At 40.7% G+C, this 21,477-nt stretch overlaps 2 protein-coding genes across 4 annotated transcripts; both read right to left on the bottom strand.

The window, feature by feature from the left end:
• Positions 1 to 482: 482 nt before the first annotated feature.
• Positions 483 to 6,948, bottom strand: LOC102221814 (erythrocyte band 7 integral membrane protein-like). The gene is made up of 7 exons (XM_005799709.2): positions 6,745 to 6,948; positions 5,234 to 5,343; positions 4,490 to 4,562; positions 3,481 to 3,563; positions 3,096 to 3,299; positions 2,075 to 2,209; positions 483 to 972 (listed from the first exon to the last, which is right to left on the bottom strand). Exons 1-7 carry the CDS (start codon positions 6,776 to 6,778, stop codon positions 784 to 786), a joined length of 828 nt encoding a protein of 275 aa, XP_005799766.1. The 5' UTR covers positions 6,779 to 6,948; the 3' UTR covers positions 483 to 783.
• Positions 6,949 to 9,564: 2,616 nt separating this feature from the next.
• On the bottom strand, positions 9,565 to 20,370 carry LOC102236904 (erythrocyte band 7 integral membrane protein). Of its 3 annotated transcripts, XM_005799685.2 has the most exons (8): positions 20,196 to 20,370; positions 16,931 to 16,963; positions 16,590 to 16,699; positions 14,693 to 14,765; positions 13,890 to 13,972; positions 12,971 to 13,174; positions 11,213 to 11,347; positions 9,565 to 10,471 (listed from the first exon to the last, which is right to left on the bottom strand). In XM_005799685.2, exons 1-8 carry the CDS (start codon positions 20,248 to 20,250, stop codon positions 10,283 to 10,285), a joined length of 882 nt encoding a protein of 293 aa, XP_005799742.1. In that variant the 5' UTR covers positions 20,251 to 20,370; the 3' UTR covers positions 9,565 to 10,282. The 3 variants fall into 3 exon arrangements, with proteins under 3 accessions (XP_005799742.1, XP_023194356.1, XP_023194357.1); XM_023338588.1 differs by lacking the exon at positions 16,931 to 16,963; XM_023338589.1 differs by lacking the exon at positions 20,196 to 20,370 and having other exon boundaries at positions 16,816 to 16,963.
• Positions 20,371 to 21,477: the final 1,107 nt, after the last annotated feature.

The following is a 21,477-nucleotide window of genomic DNA, read 5'->3' as shown; positions in this document are numbered from 1 at the left end:
ATAAACAATTACATTTTCAAGCATTTGTTAATGACATTTTGGATACTTAACTATAAGATTAACTAAATGTGGTTTTTAATTTAAAATATTAAAAGTTAATTTCTAAGACGAAGCAGGAAAGATGGATCAACCAGGGAGACAATGAACATCCTAAGAGTCAGTAAGAAATGGATCCGACTAAAGAACATGGATCCAGAACCAGCATCAGGATGAACAGTGAGTGAAAGGAAAAACATTTTAGTTAGAAAGATGTTCCATCGATTCAATGAAGAATCCAGGTGATGTGTAGAAATCGCTACTTTTGATCCCAATCGTTAGTAAAGTGGTCATAATGTAATGCCTGATCACAACATGCTACAAACAGTCAAGCTAACATGTTCTATGTTATATTTAATAAATTAAAATAAAGTATCTGGTTTGTTAAAAATATCAATAAAATCTCCCTACACTGTAAAAACACAAAATCTCACCAAATACATTTGGTCTGGTTTCTACTGCAATACTATACTGGTAAATATTTTATGTTTTTGCAGTGTGTGGCTCATGTGGTGAAATGCTGTCAGTGTTATAATATCAGGACAGATTAGGAGGGGATGTGTGTGTTTATCTTCGATTTAACAGCAGAAGATTTGGTCTGAGGCTTCCTGGATCCTCCAGTTAAAACGATTTAAGGAGTTTTAAAATCCAAACAGCTGCTTTCAGAGGCAGGAAGCCTACATGACCTGTCTGTGGGTGTGTGTGTGTGTGTGTGTGTGTGTGTTTGTGTGTGGGCGGCGTTCTTCCTCAGCGCTTCATCAGGCTGTGCATCATGTCCATCGGCAGCGGGAAGACGATGGTGGAGTTCTTCTCGGCGGCGATGGTGTTGAGGGTCTGCAGGTAGCGCAGCTGCAGAGCCGACGGGGCCTCAGAGATCACCAGGGACGCCTCCTTCAGGGCCCGCGACGCCTTCATCTCACCCTCCGCCGCGATCACCTGCAGGAGGAAGAGGAGGAGAGGAAGAGGAGAGCCTTCATCGCCACATAAAACCAAAGATTCAGACAACAGCAAGCAGGTTTCCAGAGATAAAACACTACAGCTACGTTTACACTGCAGCCTGAAGTGACCCAAATCTGATTTATTTTATTTTTTGTTATAATGTCTGATTTTGTCATGTCACAAACTGACATGGTTATTTATTTTGTTTTTTCAAATGCAACTTGGATACGCGTTCCTAAACCTGATACGTATCTGATCGTTTCAAATGTTACCAGAATCTGTTCGGTTGGCCTGCAATCATCCCACCTGAACCTGTCAGGTCTCCCGTTTTGGTCGGGAAACAGCCGTATTTCATCCCTCTTTCCCGCCGCGCTCCCGTTTTAGTATTTTCCTGTAAATTGCCCGCATTACATCATAATTACCCACCCGAGCGGCAGTCGCTAACTCTCTCCCCCTCCCCGCTCTACTGGTTATGCCTGAACGTCATCGATACTCGACAAACGTCATAATTCTGAGTCCGGGTTAAAAACAACAAACATGGCGGAAGGTAATGAGGATTAAGTTGTTAATATGCTGACTCCGGTCGGACAACAACTTTAAAATCTTAAGATATGCTCCACCGTTAGCATCCATGTTTACTTACGTAAACACAGAGCGCGTCTTCTTCTTCTTTTCATTTTAGTATGGCTAAAATAACTTGCTCCTGGCAAGCAGCTTCCAGGAGCGTACCGCCACCTACTGTACTGTGTCGCACTAAGCACTTCCTTTTTTATGGTAAAACACCGAGCACGCTCGTTACGTGTGACCTTACTGTGCCCTCTACTGCGCACGCGGGACACTTTCAGGTCGTTAATAGTTCACACTGGAGATCACATACAAGTCGAACATATTTGGAAGTGTTAAAGACCACAGCAAGAAAATAAATTTGGACTTGGGTCACTTTAGGCTGGAATGTGCCGTAGCCTAAATTAAACCTTTAAGTTGAGCTTCTCAGCACCACATTATTAAATGCCACATGAAGGGATCATGGGCCTTTATCGTATCGTTTATCATTCATGGTGATCAATCAGTCATCCTGGCTGACAGCGCTCCGCCTCACCTTGGCTCTGGCCTCGCGGCTCGCCTCCGCCTCGGCCGCCATGGCTCTCTGGAGCTGCAGAGGCAGCTTCACGTCCTTGATCTCCACGCGCTCCACCTTGATCCCCCAGTTGTCTGTGGCATCGTCCAGAGTGGCCTACAACATTAACAAATAACTTCCTGGCTCGACTCGTCACCGTGTTGCTAATCTTCTTTAAATGCTTTAACTTTTCAAAATGATGTTTGCCACAGTGCTATTACATAGTACTTTCAGATTTTTCTTGGCGCCAATTATGTTGCTCATTTTGCTCTATTGCCTAAATGTCATCTTGACAATGGCCAGTTAAATGTGTAGTGTGTGAATGCTGCTTTTCCCTGTTTAAAAATTAAATTAATTAATTCATAGTTCCCACAAGTCTGAACCAGAAGTTGTCTGCGCCATCTTGGTAGGCAATGGCAGCACGAGGCATAGCGAACCCACGGATTCGAGACCAACATAAAGAAAATATGTGGACACTCTGAAACACTGTACGAGAGAAAGACGCATGAACAAAATGGCTGCTGTCAGAATCGATAACTCTTCTTGTGAATAACAAGTTTCTGGTGACTGGCAGGGTAAGTACATGTCCGTGTTAGCTAGTAGACAAAAAGCCACATTAGCTAAGCTAATTTTGCTAGCTCGGCCGTAAGTACTACAGTAAATACCACTGATATTTAGTATTACACAGAGGTGTGTAGAGTACTCAAGTAGTTGTAATGTCCTTATATTGTTTATAAGTTAGATGGGAATGAGGCGAGAACAAGCTCTAAGCTTGTGGCTTGTTCATTGTTGTCATAGCAACTGCCTACCAAGATGGCTGTCAGTTACAAAGTTCATGGAAGTGAGACGTCACATTGAAACGGAGCTTCATTTCCATAATGTAGATTATTTTAGAGGACGGGACTTTGACAAGGAGGTTAAGCACAAAAAAAGAGAATCGTAGCCGAGATAAATCAACAAACCTTCATTTTTTCATGAATGTTGGAGGGGTTGTCCGTTCTACCTGCATGCTGTGAGCGATCTCCTCGCGGTCGGACAGGATCTCCGCCAGGTTCTTGGTGCCCAGGACGTTCCTCAGGGTGGTCTGGGCCAGCAGCCGGGTGGCGGCGTCCGCGTTGGTGATGTTGGCCACAGCCAGGGTGGCGTTCTGGACCCGGTAGTACACCACGCCGTCAACGCACACCGTCACCGAGTCTTTGGTCAGAACCTGACAGAGCGGGAACGTTTGCAAAAAATTTAACTGAATCAGTAAAATCCGTTTTTATTTGCTTTGTGCTGCTTTAACTTTCTTAGACATTGAATTTAGTTTCTTTATTAGCTCTAAGCCATAATCATTAAAATAATAAATGCTTGAAATATACCACAAGTGTATAAAAAGCGAGTCGTACCTCTTGTGGCGGGATGTCAAAGGTGATAGTACGCATGTCCACATTGACGAAGATGTCAGTGCACGGTACGATGAAGAACAACCCTGTGGTGTTACAAGAACGTAAATAACTTTTACCAGTGTAAACACAATAATGAGAAACCTTGTCAAGTCAAACTCTGCTGATAAAAGTGCAGCTGTGCACAGGGATGGATGTTTGCATGCTTCGGTCTCCATGACGGACAACACATTGACAGGATGAAAACACATCAGCAATGGACTTAGATGTTGCTGGACATCTATCTGGGTTATGAGGCAATTTCTAAAGAATTGGGAAAATTTCAAAATAAAATGAGTTTCTGAAGAAAATACCAATCAACGAACACAAGTGAATGCTTTTTACATGTTCTTGATTGTACACAAGAACTCCAAAGCTGTGAGCTCCAAAGCTCAAAGAATGACCCAGTGTTATAATGTCACTTTTAAGACCTTTTAATGCTAGCTTGAGTTAAATTTAAGACCAAAAAACTATAAATATAGGGGTTCATCGAGGGTTCCTACTGGCTCATATGGGTTGGCAACAAGAGCGCCAGTGGCAGAAATGAACGTCGTCCACCATGATAGATTTTTTTAAAAAGCTACCTAGCTAGCTAGCAAATGCATTTAGCAACTAGTTAGCGGTAGCCTCAACCATCTCAAGATGCAGAACAAATGAACAAATTCACCAGTTTGCGATTCAAACTTTTTCCGCACAGAAAAGTCCAGCAAACCAAAAAAACTACTAAATACATTAGCTAACTTAAAGACAATTTACATGTTTTAAAAGTATTTGAGACTTGTTATGTACTCCTTCAAATTTATTGACTAGCTCCTGTTGTCATCCCATCCAATTTATCTTCCAAGCTGTCAACCAAGCAGTCCATTCTAATATATATTTTTATCTTTGGTGCAAGAATAAGTTAAAGAAAATGAAGCGATGTGAAAACCGGAGGTGTATAAATGTGGTAAAGAGCCGTTTAAACCAGACTGACCTGGTCCCTTGTCTCCTCCTTTCACAATGCGGCCAAGGCGAAAGATAATGGCTCGCTGGTACTCCTGCACTATCTGAACAGAGGAAACACAAGGGTACTTTCTGTATCTTTAACATGCAAAATAAATAAAAACAAAATAAATATACTCATGGTAAAAAAAAAAAAAAAAAAGAGAGAGACGCCTACAGAGTTCTAACATGTTTAACGTACAGCTCTGGAAAAAAATAAGAGAAATTGTGAAAAATGAAAAGCAAGTGAACTCTGGCGCAGTTCGAAGGCATAAGATGCACGCGGACCGGAGACCGGTCCATAAGCAGGAAGTGAAGAGGAAGTTTAGGGAATTCTGGGTTAAAACAAAACAAATGTGTGAGTCCAGCGCTAGAGGGAGAAATAGAGAAATGGTTCATGGGCTTTTACTAAACACAAAAGAGAAATCCTACATTTTTGTTTACATTTTGTGAAAAAGGATGCTGTGCTCTGAGTGTACTTCACAAGTTTTTGGTGCAGCGCCACCACAGGCGAGGAGGGGAACAGGTTTCCAAATAGTTTGATATGTCTGACTCAGTGTAATGTGAAAGCGAACTGCTTTACCAGCTGAAAATGTAACAAAAGTTTCAATTTTGGTCCACAATCTACAGGACTAGTCAAATACTGTATATGTTAACACCAAAAATGATTACTCAATTAATTTAGTTTGTGTTTGCTTTAAAGACATGCCTAACTTAGATTTGATAACCAGCTGACCTTAAAGCACATCCATATGGAGAGGGGGAACGTGATCAGCACCAGCAGGAGAGAAAGTCCAACCAGCACCCAGCCGAACATGCCAATGTCAGAGTCTGAGTTCTCGAGAACTAGGAGAATAAACAACATTATTAAATTATTTCTTACACTTCCACCTAATATTAGACCAAACTGTTCTTCCTTCCTTTCATTTTCCTTGCAATAATCTGATTTGTTGTAAATACAGCCAACAGAAAACAGTGACCTCTCATTTCCCTATTAACCTGAATATTTACAAGTCTCCTATTCATGCACAGATATACCTTACCAACTCTTTTTCAACCAGTTTCCTTTTCTAAAATTATCTCTATAATATCTTTAGTTTATCCTTCTCCCTCTTTCATTTTCTTTCACCAAGTCTTCTTTTCAGAGGTGAAGGAGCAGAGAGGCGTCTCGCCTAATCAGTGCCATGAGTCTGTTATTGAACATGACATTTACACATGCATAACTACAAATGATTTTTTCCCCACCATTGTTTCTGGCGCCCCCTTTAACTCAGCGCCCATATGACTTTCATAATGTTACCCACATTGTGCGCCAGTTGGCATGTAGTTCCTATGCATTGGTTTATTTCTTAGTTGGTAGTATTGTTTTCTAAAAATTATAGATATAGCTAATCATAGAGACAGAGAAACCTCAAAGATAATTTTCTTATCCTATAATTGAACTGCACAGCTCCGTCTTTTTGCTAACTGCACTGTATTTTATGTCGCAATTTTGCATTGATTGCGCAGTATGTTATTCTTAATTTTGTTGTACATTTAGATTTTTTCTTTTTTTGAATCTACATAAATCAATTTGTTGCTGTTAGACTTGAATTAAACCCCTCTGTGGGACAATAATAAAGGATTTTTAATTTTAGTCACTTATACGATCAAAATTGATTACTAGAAATAGCAACCGACATTAATCATAATCCCATTTACTTTTAAACACACCATGGCCTGCTCTATACTAAAATATCTACATACTGTAACAGAATATTTTCGGCTTTTTAAAAAGTCTGGCGGCCATCCGCCATTTTGACAGATAACAGGCACAAACTGTTTCAACTTTAAGCACAGAGAGCATTCCGAGAGTCAATAAATCAATCAATATAAGAAAAAATTCACTCAGATTATCGACTCTGGTCAATTTAAATGTTTACTGCTATAAAACACTTAATTTGTATAACAAAAAAACAACAACTTTGCTTTTCTCTTTGGGAGAACGACAGAACGGTTGCTAACGGCTGTTACCGTTAGCATTCCGTTGTTTAGCATTGAGCTAACAAGTGAAGCCGCTGCTTAATTTGACCAAATTTCACAATTTTTAACATCCTGTGACGGTGAAGCTTTAAAAGAAACAGTTTATGTTGGAGAAGGAAGAAAACGAAGCGGCGTGCAGTGCGGCTCAGGCTACAACCTGGAAACGGCTAAAACTCCCGTTAACGGGCGATAATATAGCAGCCCAGAAAATGGACCGAACCTCACCGGACTGGCAGTTTCCTTTCTTGGAGTCGTTCATCGAAACAGGCTGGTTGTCCACAACCCAGAAAGCGGGATAAATCCTGGGATAAATCCTGGGATAAACGCTTCAACGTGTGCGCTGGGAGAAGTAGCGTCAACGGAAACACCGACTTCGGCCTGGATGTTTGAGTTCAGATCGCGGTGCACCGCCACACCGTCACAACTAAGTTTTAAAAAATGCATATATTAAAAAACATATCGTGATGTCATGATCTTCCACACCTGGGAGCAAGTAAACAACAAAACTTTCTGATAATGTTGTTTGTTCCTTTCCTCTCTGTATTTATTATTATTTGTTTCAAATAAACCAAATTTATGATGTTTCTGTCTTCCTTGAACTGAAACAAACCAAATCACAAACGTGTCTGTTGATCACATCTTTATTTAAAGTAGTCATGTATATGTTTTATATTTAAAATCAGAGCAAACATGAAGGTAAAAAAATAAAATGGAAGCATAAACCTGGAACACAGCCTCAAATCTGGCCTTGTGTAAAGGCTTTTTGGCCTAAACATTTAAACTGAAAGGCAACTATCACAGAGAACAGTGCGGGGTTGACCAGCAGGGGGCAGAAGAGCCCAGGTTGAAGGCTTTCCTTCTTGACTCGGTAAAAAAGAAACAATCATCCAGTGGTCAACAGTAACACTCAACAATAAAACGTAACAGATACTTTCCACAGTGTTACAACAACACACAGTGATCAGGCAGAACATTATGACCACTGACACCTGAAAGTGAAAAAACTCCAGACTCAAATTTCTTAAGTGCTGCGAAGGCCTGTTATAATTCAGATTTTTCTTCTTACAATTTGACACAAAGGAAGATAGATAGATAAATCTTTATTGTCATTGTCGGAAGAGCTCATTTAGAGGCCGAAATATTTAACAAATCTTAAATTTCACCCAAATTTGTCGCTGACTGAAATTGTAGCACTATAATGGAATTTAAAATGGGATCTACAGCGCCCCCTAACCTTAGATTGGCCAGCTGGTAAACCATAGAGAGATGAGGCTTGGTTTATAGGTAGAACCACCCAAAAAGCCCTAAACCAAACAGGAAGTTGGCCATTTTGGATCAAAGGGTCATTTCTGACTTTCCATACATGTTAAACTTTAACGAACTCCTCCTAGGGATATGGAGGTATTGGCTTCCTACTTGGTCAATTTGTCCTGAAGGTTTTTGGGGATTAAAGTTACCAAAAGTTTGGGTTTTTGTGCACGTCAGAGGGGCAGCGCCAAGCCTCAAAGCTGGCCTTCTCGCCAAACATTCTGACACGCTTTAACTGTCACATAGACTCCATTACACCAAAGCTGGTAAGAACAATCAGTCTCAGTTGTCCAATAAGCAGATGTGGTCAAACGCTGCATCATCTAAGCCCCGCCCCCTCACAACAGGAAGCCACTGTTTTTCTGGGAAAGCTTGATCTCCGACCCTCTGGGTCTAATCAACATGATCTTGTGTTAGAGGACAGATAAAAAGTTGTTCTCCCTGGCTTTAAAGCTCAAATAGTTTTCGCTGGAGGGCGTTGCCATGGCAGCAAGGCGAAGTCAGATGTCACACTGTTGTCATACGTTTGGCACCAAACTATGGCTATGATCGATTCTAATCCACCAACATTTGGTGGGCGTGGCCTAACTCCCCCCAGGATTCACACCAAATGAAAGGAAAACCTTTTCAGTTCAGATGGATGTTTTATCAATCCACTAAAGCATCCTGGTGGTGTTCTGTGAAAAATGGAAGCTGCTACTTTAGGAAGGCGGTCATAATGTAATGGCTGATCTGTGTAATAAATAACAGCTAAACCTACGGGATGCAAAAACTACCAACAGTCGAGCAAACAGGGATGCGTGTTATACGTCACAGGTTAATATAAAAGGTAAACACGTGTTTGGTTTGTTAAAATTGTAAATACATTCTCCGGAGCAGACAGAAGGAGAATAAAAACAACAGGTTGGCAGTGAGTTAAGGCTTCTGGCTCAAAGGTTTGTAGCCCCTGATTTAGTAAAAAGTAAGAAAACTGAAGGTTAGATCAAATGAAAGGCACCACTGACATGAACTGTTCTACTCTGGGTTTTAATGGCTTATATGAGTCTCCAGTCTATCAGTGAGTATAAATACTTCAGGTCCTCTGGGTTGATAGAAAGCTTTTAGTATCTATGTACAGGCGTCCGAATCCAGCCTGAAGCCTGGAAACGTTTCGTCTTATAAATGGATAATAATAATTTACACAATATAAATGCGGCTCAACATGGAGAGCTGCTGCCCGTCCTCCATGTTGTTTATTTACACTTAAACAGCAAGGGGGGGAAATCCGAAAAGTGTGGCATTCATCTGTATTCTCCCCTAAATTTAATCCATTTCCTAAATCCGTTAGTTACGTTTTCCAGTAGTCACTTAACTTCTGAAGTAATCTGTAAACAGACGGCGGTGGCAGCATCATGCTGTGGGGTCATTTTCTACAGAGTTAATGGATGAAACTAAACAACCCTGGAAGAGGGTGAAGACAGATGCATGCCACACTTTTCAGATCTTCCAGTTGTCTTCCGCTTCATCACTAAACACCAGCTTACACTGCAAAAACTCAAAATCAGACCAAATACTTTAGTTTCTATTTCAAGTACACTTGAAATAAGACAAGACTAACTAACAGGTTAGTCAGATATATGAGCTTATTCTAAGTGAATAATTCCTCAATATTGATTGAAAACTTCTACTTCCACTGGCAGATTATTTCACTTATAACATGGGAATAAAATCTTGTTTTATTTCAAGTGTGTGAAGATATTTACTGTAAAAACTAAACCAAAGATACTTGGTAATATTTTGTGTTTTTACAGTGTGTTAAATGAAATCCTAATAAAACTCTGAGGTTTGTGGATGTGAGGAACAGATGAGGAAGAGGAGGTGTGAAGAGTTTTGCAAGGCACTGAAGGCGATGAATCAAAGAATCACCAGTTTGTTTTTTAACACCAGTTAACGTGGCGCTTTCTCTACTGGGAACTCTGGTTTTGACCTTTTAAAGTTAAAATACTGGATTTAATAGTTGTGTGACTCGCGTGGTGAAACGCTGTCATGGCGGCGTTGGAAATTCAAATTCTAAAATACTTTATTGATCCCAAAGGGAAATTAAATGTTGCTGTAACTCTCATTATTTCAGATTCTCCAGAGAATTACTGTAAATGTTGGCAGGAGAGATCTGACAGCGAATCTGAACAAACAGTTGTGTTACAATGTAAGGACAGACTAGGAGTGTGTGTGTGGGTGTGTGTGTGAGCACGTTTGTTTCTAATACCTTGTGGGGACCACTTTCCTGACATATGCTACGTTGTGGGGACCCACTGCGCCTTGTGAGGACCGAAGCCACGCTGTTTTTGGGTCAGGGGTCAGATTTAGGACTAAGGTGTGAATTGAGTTTTGGTTACGGTTAGAAATGAATGGAAGTCAATGGAAAGTCCCCGCAAAGATAGCTGCGCAAACATGTGTGTGTGGGCGGCGTTCTTCCTCAGCGCTTCATCAGGCTGTGCATCATGTCCATCGGCAGCGGGAAGATGATGGTGGAGTTCTTCTCGGCGGCGATGGTGTTGAGGGTCTGCAGGTAGCGCAGCTGCAGAGCCGACGGGGCCTCAGAGATCACCAGGGACGCCTCCTTCAGGGCCCGCGACGCGTTCATCTCACCCTCCGCCGCGATCACCTGCAGGAGGAAGAGGAGGAGAGGAAGAGGGGAGCCTTCATCTCACAGGAACTAAAACACCAAAGCTTTCTGAACAACAGATGCTAAAAGTCTCGGTTTTATCGTGAACGGCACAGGAGCAGTTTGGGAAAACCAGTTTAGTTGGAGCATTTTCAGACCATCATACTGCCACCGCCGTGTCTGACTGTAGGTTATGTGTCTCATAGAGTCGCACAGATCACCAAGATGATTCTTAGTAAATGATGCGAGATGATCTCTTTGTTCTTTTGGGTCAGAGTTTCTCTCCTTACATTGATCATAATAATAAAAATAACTTTAATAAACACTAAATATATCTCTGAGTAATGAATCAGTCTTTGCCAACATAAGATTCCTTTAGAATTTCATTCTAATGTATTTTATCCTATATTATATGAAAAGACAATTAGTACAAGCACTTATGGAAAGATTTAAAGTATTATTTGTATATTTTCTGTCATTGATCTGATTATAACACCTGCTTTATTATTTATAGAGAATATTTTTACTAAAATTAAATGGATTTCCTGAATCTTCTATTAAATCCCAATCCGTTCCTTCCTCAGTAAGGATCTAATTATTGTTTAGCAGGATTAGGATTGATAATGTAACCATTTTGTGAAGACAGATTAAGATCCATTACAGTTTTGAGAGGAAGCGGGCCTGGATCTGGATCAGACATTAAACATGGCGCCTGGCTGACGGCGCTCCGCTCCGCCTCACCTTGGCTCTGGCCTCGCGGCTCGCCTCCGCCTCGGCCGCCATGGCTCTCTGGAGCTGCAGAGGCAGCTTCACGTCCTTGATCTCCACGCGCTCCACCTTGATCCCCCAGTCGTCTGTGGCGTCGTCCAGAGTCGACTGGAAGCAGAGAGACGGACACACCCTGTAGTTTCAAACATCGTCCAGCAGGTGGAGCCCTTCAGCAAAGCCACCTGCTGCTGCGCTGCATCTTGGGAGGAAATCTCTGGGCTCCTTTCTGGGAAAACTTTGACCGGTCCATCTCACAGCTCAGCAACCCAACGGTCTTTTCTTTGGACTGTCGGAGGAAGCCGGAGCAAACCTACCAACTCGATGCAGAAAGACGCCAGGCCGGGGTTTGAACCGAGGACCTCATGTACGGCATATTTATTCTAAAACAAAATAGTTATTCCTCTGGTTTTCTCTCTGAGCGTTCACACAGGAAGTGCTCTGGCCCAAAGGCGGTGGGATTAATCAAGCTTCATTTATAAAGCAGTTTTCATACACACAGAGGTTAAAGGTTAAAACATCCAAACAGACATAAAACCCCCAGAGACGTACACACTAGGAAGCATCAGACTTAATTACAAAAAATTGGTTTATATTAATAACAAGAAAAGCCCTTTACAGAACAACAGAAGAAAATATACTGAGACTCGTTTACACGGTAAGACTAAATTCACTGATCAGGTTTCAAGCATTAAACTTCTATAATGCTCTGAGTTAGAGGATGTAGTTTGGAACCAAACTAAAGTAAAGACAGTTTTAAGCGTTTATCATTTTTTGACAGTTCTGTGGCTTTAATGTTACATTTGTGAGAAACTGAGCTGTACTGTAACACTGAGGTAACAATAACTTTGCAGCAAAAGCTAAAGTTGACTTTCTAAATGGTTTAAATTAATTTTTCCCAATGTGACAATGACAGCATTTAAGCTAACAGTAGCTTTCTCGCTAATTTGGACTCAATAGCTCAAGCTAACTGAATGGTCTGAGTTAAAGTTAGCCATCACACTAGTGTAAGACAACATAGTAATGATACATTTAAGCTAACAGTAGCTTCTTAGCTCTTGTTGACTCAAAAGCTAAAGTTAGCTTTCTAAATGGGTTAAATTAATGTCACCCAACTGGATAATAGAATTTTGCTAACATTAGCTTTCTAGCTAACACTGACTCAAACGTTAAAGTAGGAAGAAAACAGAAGTGAGTTCAGGAGAAAGATGTGGAGCTGCAGAGGTTACAGACTCTTGAGTCTTCCTGTAGTTTCAACTGCAATGCAACGTAAAGTATTGCTAATAAAGATGGCATGAGGTCATATTTGTATCTGTAGCTATGAGAAAAGCATAAAACCAAGCTGCCTTTGGGATCACAGCTAACTGGGTTGACCTTGCTGGTTTGGTTCCGACAGGATGTAGGTGACGGCCTCTTTCTGCAGCCGGCAGGTTGGTCTGAACCTCCCAGCAGGTTTTCTCTATCAGTCTGATCTCAGATCAAAAAGGTTTCGGGAAACTCAGAGCAAAACCTCAACAAACAATAAGCAAAACCACAAGCAGCATAAAGAGGAGAGCGCCCACACAGAGAGGGGCTGATGCTCTGCTAATGCTCAGAGCTGAAGGAGGAGACAAAGTTTCACTTTTATACTGCAGCTTATTGATAAGGAGCTACTTTAAGTTTAACAAATGTGTAAAAACCAATAACCCTCATTTAGAACATTTTCATAAATGTTGGAGGGGTTGTCCGTTCTACCTGCATGCTGTGAGCGATCTCCTCGCGGTCGGACAGGATCTCCGCCAGGTTCTTGGTGCCCAGGACGTTCCTCAGGGTGGTCTGGGCCAGCAGCCGGGTGGCGGCGTCCGCGTTGGTGATGTTGGCCACAGCCAGGGTGGCGTTCTGGACCCGGTAGTACACCACGCCGTCAACGCTCACCGTCACCGAGTCTTTGGTCAGAACCTGACAGAACGGGAACGTTTTCAAATAAATTCAACTGAAACGTTGAATCACTTCAGTAATTCAACTCAAAAACCGATTCTCATATATTTAACAGTGAACTACGTCTGTTTCTCATTTTTGATTTTAACACGAGACCAAGGAAAATAATTTTTAATAAAGAAACTTTTTTTTCAGGGGGAAGAACTGACATTTATCTAGCAGTGACTTTACACAAAAGCTAGAGGAATATCGATAAAGCATATTAATGGAAAGTTTAGTGGAAGAAAAAGTGGAGTAGGAAAGGAACGCAGGTTATCACCACTGTGCTGCTCTGTTGGTGGGCTGCAGATTGAGTCAGAGCTTGAAGAACCGCCACACCCAGACATATACTGCTTTACTATCAAACCTGTAACTCTCCCTGTGTCTCCTGCACCTTTCACTACAACATGTCTTCCTTCCACTAAACCTTCCATTAATATTCTTGGATAAATCCTTTCATAACCAACTTGTTTCTTTCAAAATGCCCCTCGGTGTGTTTTCCTCCTCACCGAGGGCATCAATACCAGTCTGGGGCAGCTGTTACTGCATTGGTCAAAGCAACATTTTTACACTAAAAATCATTTTTATTTGCTTTGTGTTGCAATTTAATTCACAATAAAGAAAGTAAATTCAGTTCCCAAGCCATAATCACATAAAAATATCTGTAATCAAGTGTAAAAATGAAAGCGAGTCGCACCTCTTGCGGCGGGATGTCGAAGGTGATGGTTCGCATGTCGACGTTGATGAAGTTGTCGGTGCACGGTAAGATGAAGAACAACCCTGTGTCGTCACAAGAATGTAAATAACTTTTACCAAACCATGAAGGCGTTATTGTATGAACACAGAGATGAGAAAACGAATCAGTAAATGTTTGGGAACAGAATGAGCGTCAAGTCGAACTCAGCTGGCTGAACTACGGCGCTGCACAGGGACGGACGGACAGACGGATGTTCGCAGCTTTCATTAGCTTTCATTAGCTTGATCCACACGTGCATCAAACTGCACATGTGTACGGTGCCTGAGCATTATGGAGTGTTCACAACAAACGCGTCCGACGCACTTTGAATGCAGATGCTTGACCTTTTGATCTACATGTAGCGTTTCATCTAAGTGGAGGAGCGCCAGGTGCGTCAGCTCTAAGCCTTGTTTTCCATCGGATGCTCTTGATGCGTCAAACGCTCCAAACGGCTCAAATCACGCCGCGCCTGATGCTCAAAACGCGTTCGGTGTGAACGCGCCATTAAGGACATCATGATCATATAAACTTATAACAAAAAACGTCCATTAATGAAGGATTGGATGCGTCCGTCCATGTGATTCACCAGAAACACGCAGCTGCTTATCCTAATTTACCAGGATCTCAACCAAATAGTCCCTTTGGATGTCTTCTTAAATCTTTGGTGCTAAAAATAAGTTTAAAGTATTTAATCAATAAAAATGAATTGATGTGAGAACCAGAGGCGTTTATCTGAAGTAAAGAGCCGTTTAAACCAGACTGACCCGGTCCTTTAGCTCCTCCTTTCAGAATGCGCCCAAGGCGGAAGATAATGGCTCGCTCGTACTCCTTCACTATCTGAACAGAGGAAACAAATAAATAAAACACAATAAATACAGTCATGGTAAAAGACAGACACTTATTTCATATATGGTAATCCTTTTTTTACTTAATCTTATCTATGTATATATAGAAATCTGTCTTAGACAGGAAAGAACCACCAGGAGCTTCCGGTTCTGATCACCAGTGAGTGCCTCTACAGACTCCTTTGTTTTTCACAAAGCAGGCGATCCTGAATAAATCAATCGATTAATTGATCATGAGCTGGTGTGCCGGAGATCAATTGTTGCCGCGCATCAGTCAATGCGACGGCCATTTTGAAACAACTTCAACCCAAATATTTAGCTGAAAGATATTCCAGAAAGGCGGAAAAGTTTTACTGCCTCCAGGAGTGAAAATCAACAGATTCATCAGTTTAAAGAAACTTCAACACCAGAGGCTCATCTCAGACGCTGCACTGTAAAAACTATAAAACTTACCAAGTAGTTTTTCTCTAGTCTCTGGTACAAATGTCTTATTACACATGAATTAACCTTTAAAGTAATTTATCAGCAAGATTTAGAGGCTTGTTTTAAGTAAGCAATTCCTTGATATTGATAAAGTTCTAGTTCCGTTGCCAGATTGTTTCACTTATAAATTGTCTTGTTACAAGTAAATTTATCTGCCAATAAAACTAGAAATTTTTCACCAATAATAAAGAATTATTGACTTAAAACAGATTATTTTACTTGTCATATTATAAGTGAAATAATCTACCAAAGGAACTAGAACTGGGTTGCTAGGTAACAGGCTGGGCTTGGCTGGGGTTGCTAGGTAACGGCGTAGTGGAATATTCCCTCAATGGAGCTAGGACTTTTCCAAGCGCCGATAAATTGCCGATAAGTTATTTGTAAGTTAGTTTTGTTTTATTTCAGGTGTTCTAAGATATTCACACTAGAAATGAGACTAAAAATACTTAGTTAGCAGGTTAAAGGTTAAAGTTCATGACAGGATGATTAGAAATCGGATGAGCACGTTGAGTTAGGAACGGCTGGAGGAGCCTTGAAAAACTAAATGGCAGCACAACTTCTGGACCAAACATCTGGATCAGAGTCCTGTGGATGATGAGACCAAAGAAACTCCTTAGAGGCCGGAGTTCGGTCCAAACTGGCTCATCAGCGGGACAATAGTCCTGGAAACATTGTGTGGATCAAGATGTTCAAGCGTGTCCATCAAAGTTCAGACCTTAACCTGATGGAAACGCTGCCGTGCGACCCAGACTGAACCACAAACCGCACAGAACAGCAGCATGTTGAGGGTAAACCAATCACTGAACAGCAGCACAAACACTTCCTGCAGACTGTTTTTCAGACGCAGTAGGGGAAGGGTGGTGGTCGGCCATGTTGTTCATCTGCTAAAACTTTACAGTAAATATACAACTGTTGGCTCCAATTACAAGAAACTTTGAGCAGCTAACACACAAAACCATGAATCATGAGTCAGAATGATTTCCTTCATTACAGGAGGGCTTTTATCATTTAACGGATTAAATTTCTTGCCATAATAAGAATTAGATTTAGCGTTGTCACAGTAAATTCAAATTAAAACTCCCCCAAACTAACCACATTTTCTGAGTTTATTTTCTCCACCTTTTGTTCCATGACAATATGAAAAGATGGTTAAATGCAGGTTAGTGACACAAATCACACTTCTTTACATGACATGGGGTGTGTTTCTAGGAGCGATAATTACTGTAACACGCAGTCATAGTTACACAGTCGTCTTTACAGTTATTATAATGTGGTGACAAAGCTTTAAGTCCATTTCCTCCAGCTCTGTTTGCTTAATTAATGAGCCGCTGACCTTAATGCACATCCATATGGAGAAGGGGAGAGTGACCAGCATCAGCATGAGGGAGAGTCCAACCAGCAGCCAGCCGCACAGGCCGATGCCCGAGTCCGAGTTCTCCAGAGCTGGGAGGAAGAGGACACACACACACACACACGCTGTGAAATAAAGTCATTCATTTATCAGCTTTTCACCAAACATTCTCTGTAATCACGTCATGAATGTTGTCTCTTTCTAACACCTCTAAACCATTTGTTTGTTCAGGTTAGTCGGGTTTCCTGTCACAGCAGAGCCAAACCCAGACACTCATGGTTACTGACGATGACTTTCACCCAGACGGCGGATCAGATCCGTACCTTCAGCATCGTGCGAACTGTAACGGCCCGGACCTACAGGCAAAGTAAACCAAACACAAATCAAAACGCAGTCCTGCCAGGAGCAGCGAGCCCAGGAGGTCTTAAGGGTGCCAGTGCAGAAACCAACAGAGACCAACGGGTTTCATTTTACTGGAGCTAAACAGAAACAAACTGGAATTTTAAAAAATGTAAAAAGTGGACGCAATTTCTGAAAGCGAACATTAATTATTTAAAGTATCCAACATGAAGTATGACTGAAATCACCTCTGCTTCCAGCTTTCATTTGGTTAAAACATTAGAACAGAAATCCTGATACGCTTTGATTTTTAACTGAAATGTGGAAAAGCTGTAAGGAGAGTAATCTGAAAACACTGATAATTAAACTCAGAAATCCACATCCATCTCCTCAACTTTTCAACTGCAGGATTTGAGTCGGCCATTTTGGGTTTCTTCCCAGCAGCCTGCTGGTGGTTGGACCCGTTCCTCCTGACCCAGTTGGTGAAACTGAACCAGGTTTGTTCCCACACACGTCCTCAGCGCTGTCTGTGAAGTGCAACACTTTGTCATGTAGGAAAACACCCACCAAACCCCAAAGCTCCCACCTCTGACCTTCACAGGTCCGATGGCATTTCCCTCTACATGTAACAACAAGGGTCATTAGGGCAACAGATTTCTGTTTCACTTTCTTCATGAAATCTCTAAAAATGTGGGTTTCTCTTCCTTTCAGGCCATGTTGGTAAACTTTCACTGTGGATAATAAAACTCAAACATCAACCAGCATCTTCACAACGTGCTGGTTTTGTTTTCTCTCTAGTTTCACTAACACTAATCGCTTTTTCAGGGGATTTCTTTAAAAATGTTGACATGTGTTCAGTTTTATTCCAAAAGACGTAATTTCTGAATTTTTAGGCTCACCTGTGACGTCTTCTCAGATCAGATTAAGACAAACAAAAGTTATTCCACACTCAGCTAAGTGATTTAAGGTGTATAAATCTGACTTAATCATAAGAAGTTATAATGATTTTTATTAATTATTTTTTACTTATTTTTATTTGATGTTACTGTGGGTGATCAGCTCCATAAAAAACAAAAACATTTTATAAATTAATAAAATGTAACAGTAGCTCTATATATTTTCTGCTAAGTCATATGGTCAAACAATGATTATTTAATAGATTTGAACAAATTACAAATCATGCTAATGGACCTTTAAAAAAGAAATAATATTTGATAAATTATTAATCTGCTGTTCCCACACTAACGCCTAATTTTAGACCAACCTGTTGCCTTCCCCTGTCTGTCCTGATTCTTCTCTTCCTCTCTTCTTCCTCTCCATCCTCACAGCTGAACGACATGAACTTTATGTTAAGTGGGTTTAAAACATACGGCAGTCACCCACATATAACAAAACATAAGTTAATAATATCTGTTTTTGAATAACAGTTACTGACTGGCCAGTGAATCTGATCAGCTTTATTAGATACATCTACACCACTGCAGCGACATGTTCACTGAAAATATTTAAAACACAAGTTTATCACTGCCAAGCTCCAGGGTTTCCCCCAGAAAACTTGCTAAGCCTGGTGGTTGGGCGCGAAGGCAGTCGTTCATCCAGCAGCCCGCCATGTTTTACACTTAAAAAATGTTTAAAGTTGACAGGCAATTTGAAAATATCACTTGATAATTATGTGTTATTGAAAGATTAATACCTGAACTATATAGTCCTAAAAAATGCAAACATTTTAAAAAGACTTAAATAAATATTAATGCTTAGCCTGGTGGGGGCACAAGTAAAGCCTGGTGGCCCGCCAGGCTTATAATACACTGGGGGAGACCCTGAGTTTTATAATTTATCTTACTTATAATTCATTATCCATGTAATCTAAACAACCAAATGACTACAAACAAGTGCCTTCACTGTTCTTGCCATAATCTGTCGTATTGAATAAACGGCAGGACAACAGTGACCTGTCATTTTACTGGACGCTTAAGCTAACCTGAATATCTACAATATTTACATGCCTCTTCTTTATACACTGATATAACTTACCTTCTGTCTGTCAACCTGTTTGAATAACCTGTTTTTTAATCCCTAAACATCTCCCTCTAACATTTTCCATGATAGTTTGCTTTTCCAGGAGGGACACCTAGCCTAATCAATGCTTTTCCTCTATGATTATTATTATATTGATCATATTACTAATACATGCACAGACAGCTGTTAAATGCAGAAAATGCTGACTATAAGGTATTTTTTCACCACTGTTCTAAAGAGTGCGCCATTGTTTCTGGCGCCCCCTTCAGATCAGCGCCCCTTCCTCCCGCAGCTATCGCCGTCATTTAATGGGTGTTTACATCCCTTGCGTATTTTTCTTTAATACAAAAATACGCAAGCATATACGCTTTTAAAAAGATTATTCTACTCAGTTGCACATTAATTTGGTGTTATTTCTGTACAGAAACTATATATTTTATAGTTTTGTCTTTGTGTGAACCTACATGCATCGATTGCCTGTCACTTTGCTGCTGCTACACCTGAATTAATCCCCACTCGGGGACAATAAAATATATTTATACGTCAGTTACTCCATATAAATGCTAACATTTGCTGTCCCAGCAGGTACGAAATGACCAAAACTGTGACAGGACGAAATGGCGGTGGGATAATGGGGAATTTACCAGGAAACGTAGAAAATTAAAAAGTCAAATATGTTGAAATTTGTGCCGCTTTGCATTGGCACTCTTAAGTGACTCTGGGTTTAAATGGCTGCCGTTGCTAATGCGATCAATATTGATTACTAGAAACAACACAAACTGACCCCACCCGTCATTAACGCTAATCCCATTTACTTTTAATTATAGTCTGGTACATATAAATAAACGATATACAATCACACTTATTTCCTTCACTCAATGCACTTTAAATATCTCCAAACAATCGGATGTTATTCTTATTATAGCACATTTAATTCCTAGAACAAAACAACAACAAGTTCGCTTTTCCTGTTGGGAAACCGACAGGAGGGTTACCGTGCGCTTTCCGTTGTTTAGCATTGAGCTAACAATTAAATCCGCTGCTTAATTTGTCTCCACTTTTAACATCGTGCGAAAGGGGAGCTCTAAAAATTAACCGTTATTATTTCAGAAGGAAGACAACATACAGTAGTTGCGTGCCTTAGCAAAGGCAACCCGGCTGAGGCTACGTCCTGAAAACCGTTAAAACGGATCCATACACAGCAGGTCGGGAAGACGGACCGAGCCTCACCGGACTGGCGCTCTCTTCTTTTGGACTCTTTCATCGAAACACCTTGGTTGTCCATAATAACTCAGAGCGACGGAGGAGAAACGCGGGGATAAACGGTTCAATGTGTGGCGGGCGCTGGGAGAAGCAGCTTCAACGCAAACACCAACTTCGCCCTGAAATTTGTCTTGCAGGCGTAATGACGTAAGCACGCATGTTTCAGGGGCAGTGGCGTTTACAAGCCAGGTAATTAAAGGCATTTAATTGATACAAAAACAAAGCTCGTGATTATTAAACACACTCATATGCTTTATTTATATATATATATGTTGATATCTATGTATAGATATAGATATATATATGCCTTACAGCTAATAAAAATATTAAAATGCTGGAAGAAAGCAGTCTTGTTTCTGTTGAACATGGGTTTGTAGATCACTTCATAAACTTTTGTTTTATTTAACAACTTATTTGAGTAAAACCGACTGGATTGTTGAAGTTTTGCTGACAAATTAAACTGAAAGCAACAAAATGAGCTTAATGAAAGATGGCCTCCATTTTAGGACGGTGTTGCTTAGTCTGCATCTATTTGCATGGGCTGGCCTCAGTGAAAATTTCACCCAAATCTATTTTTAAGTGTATCTGTGCTGGTACAGCAAAGTTGTGCCCTTATCAAGCTGGTATTAATGCATATTAGGGTATATTTGATGTTTCAACTGTTAAAATATGCACTTATAGAAGGAAACTCAAGTATTTAATTATTCACATACAGTTGTACATTTGTGAGGACGGTCTTAGAGCTGGTGATTAATATTCTAATGGTGGAAAAACAACTTACAGTTACAGGAAAACTGTTTATCTGCCATCATGGGTGGCTATGCTAACTAGCATTAGCATCTTCAGGCTACATTGTGGTGAACCAGCTGCAGTTTAGCAGAGAGTTTCTGACTGAACTGCAACAACCAATGACAATTTTAACAGATATCTAAAAACCTTATTTTCTTTCATAAAAGTTACGTACTGCAGCTTTAAGAGTAATGATTGCGCGCTCTGCAGCCTAAAACCCACAGGACTATTATTTATAGCCAGTTTGTAAAAACACACCGTGTTTATTTTGAGAGCTTCGTCACATGCAGGAGGTGCAGAGAGAGCAAATAAAGTCCTTCAAACGCAGCAGGTCATTTCTGAATTTACCAGCTCTGTAATTCAACTAATCCATTTATACCAGAGACTGGCAGCGAGCCTGACATGGTCACAGAAGAAGCTCCATCCATTGTTAGCAACAAGTTTAAACTTGTTGTGATAC

Source organism: Xiphophorus maculatus, chromosome 8, assembly GCF_002775205.1.
Source record: "Xiphophorus maculatus strain JP 163 A chromosome 8, X_maculatus-5.0-male, whole genome shotgun sequence".
In the NCBI taxonomy this organism is placed as follows: domain Eukaryota; kingdom Metazoa; phylum Chordata; class Actinopteri; order Cyprinodontiformes; family Poeciliidae; genus Xiphophorus; species Xiphophorus maculatus.
This window is presented reverse-complemented; position numbering and strand designations above follow the sequence as displayed.

Coding starts and splice junctions, on each gene's coding strand:
- LOC102236904 (XM_005799685.2), bottom strand. CDS start 20,250: ATGGACAACCAAGGTGTTTCGATGAAAGAGTCCAAAAGAAGAGAGCGC. Junction 16,964..20,195: donor AAGAAGAGAGCGCCAGTCCG/GTGAGGCTCGGT, acceptor CTTTGCCTGTAG/GTCCGGGCCGTTACAGTTCG. Junction 10,472..11,212: donor GCCGCGAGGCCAGAGCCAAG/GTGAGGCGGAGC, acceptor TTCCTCCTGCAG/GTGATCGCGGCGGAGGGTGA.
- LOC102221814 (XM_005799709.2), bottom strand. CDS start 6,778: ATGAACGACTCCAAGAAAGGAAACTGCCAGTCCG. Junction 5,344..6,744: donor GAAAGGAAACTGCCAGTCCG/GTGAGGTTCGGT, acceptor TTATTCTCCTAG/TTCTCGAGAACTCAGACTCT. Junction 2,210..3,095: donor AGATCGCTCACAGCATGCAG/GTAGAACGGACA, acceptor TTAATGTTGTAG/GCCACTCTGGACGATGCCAC.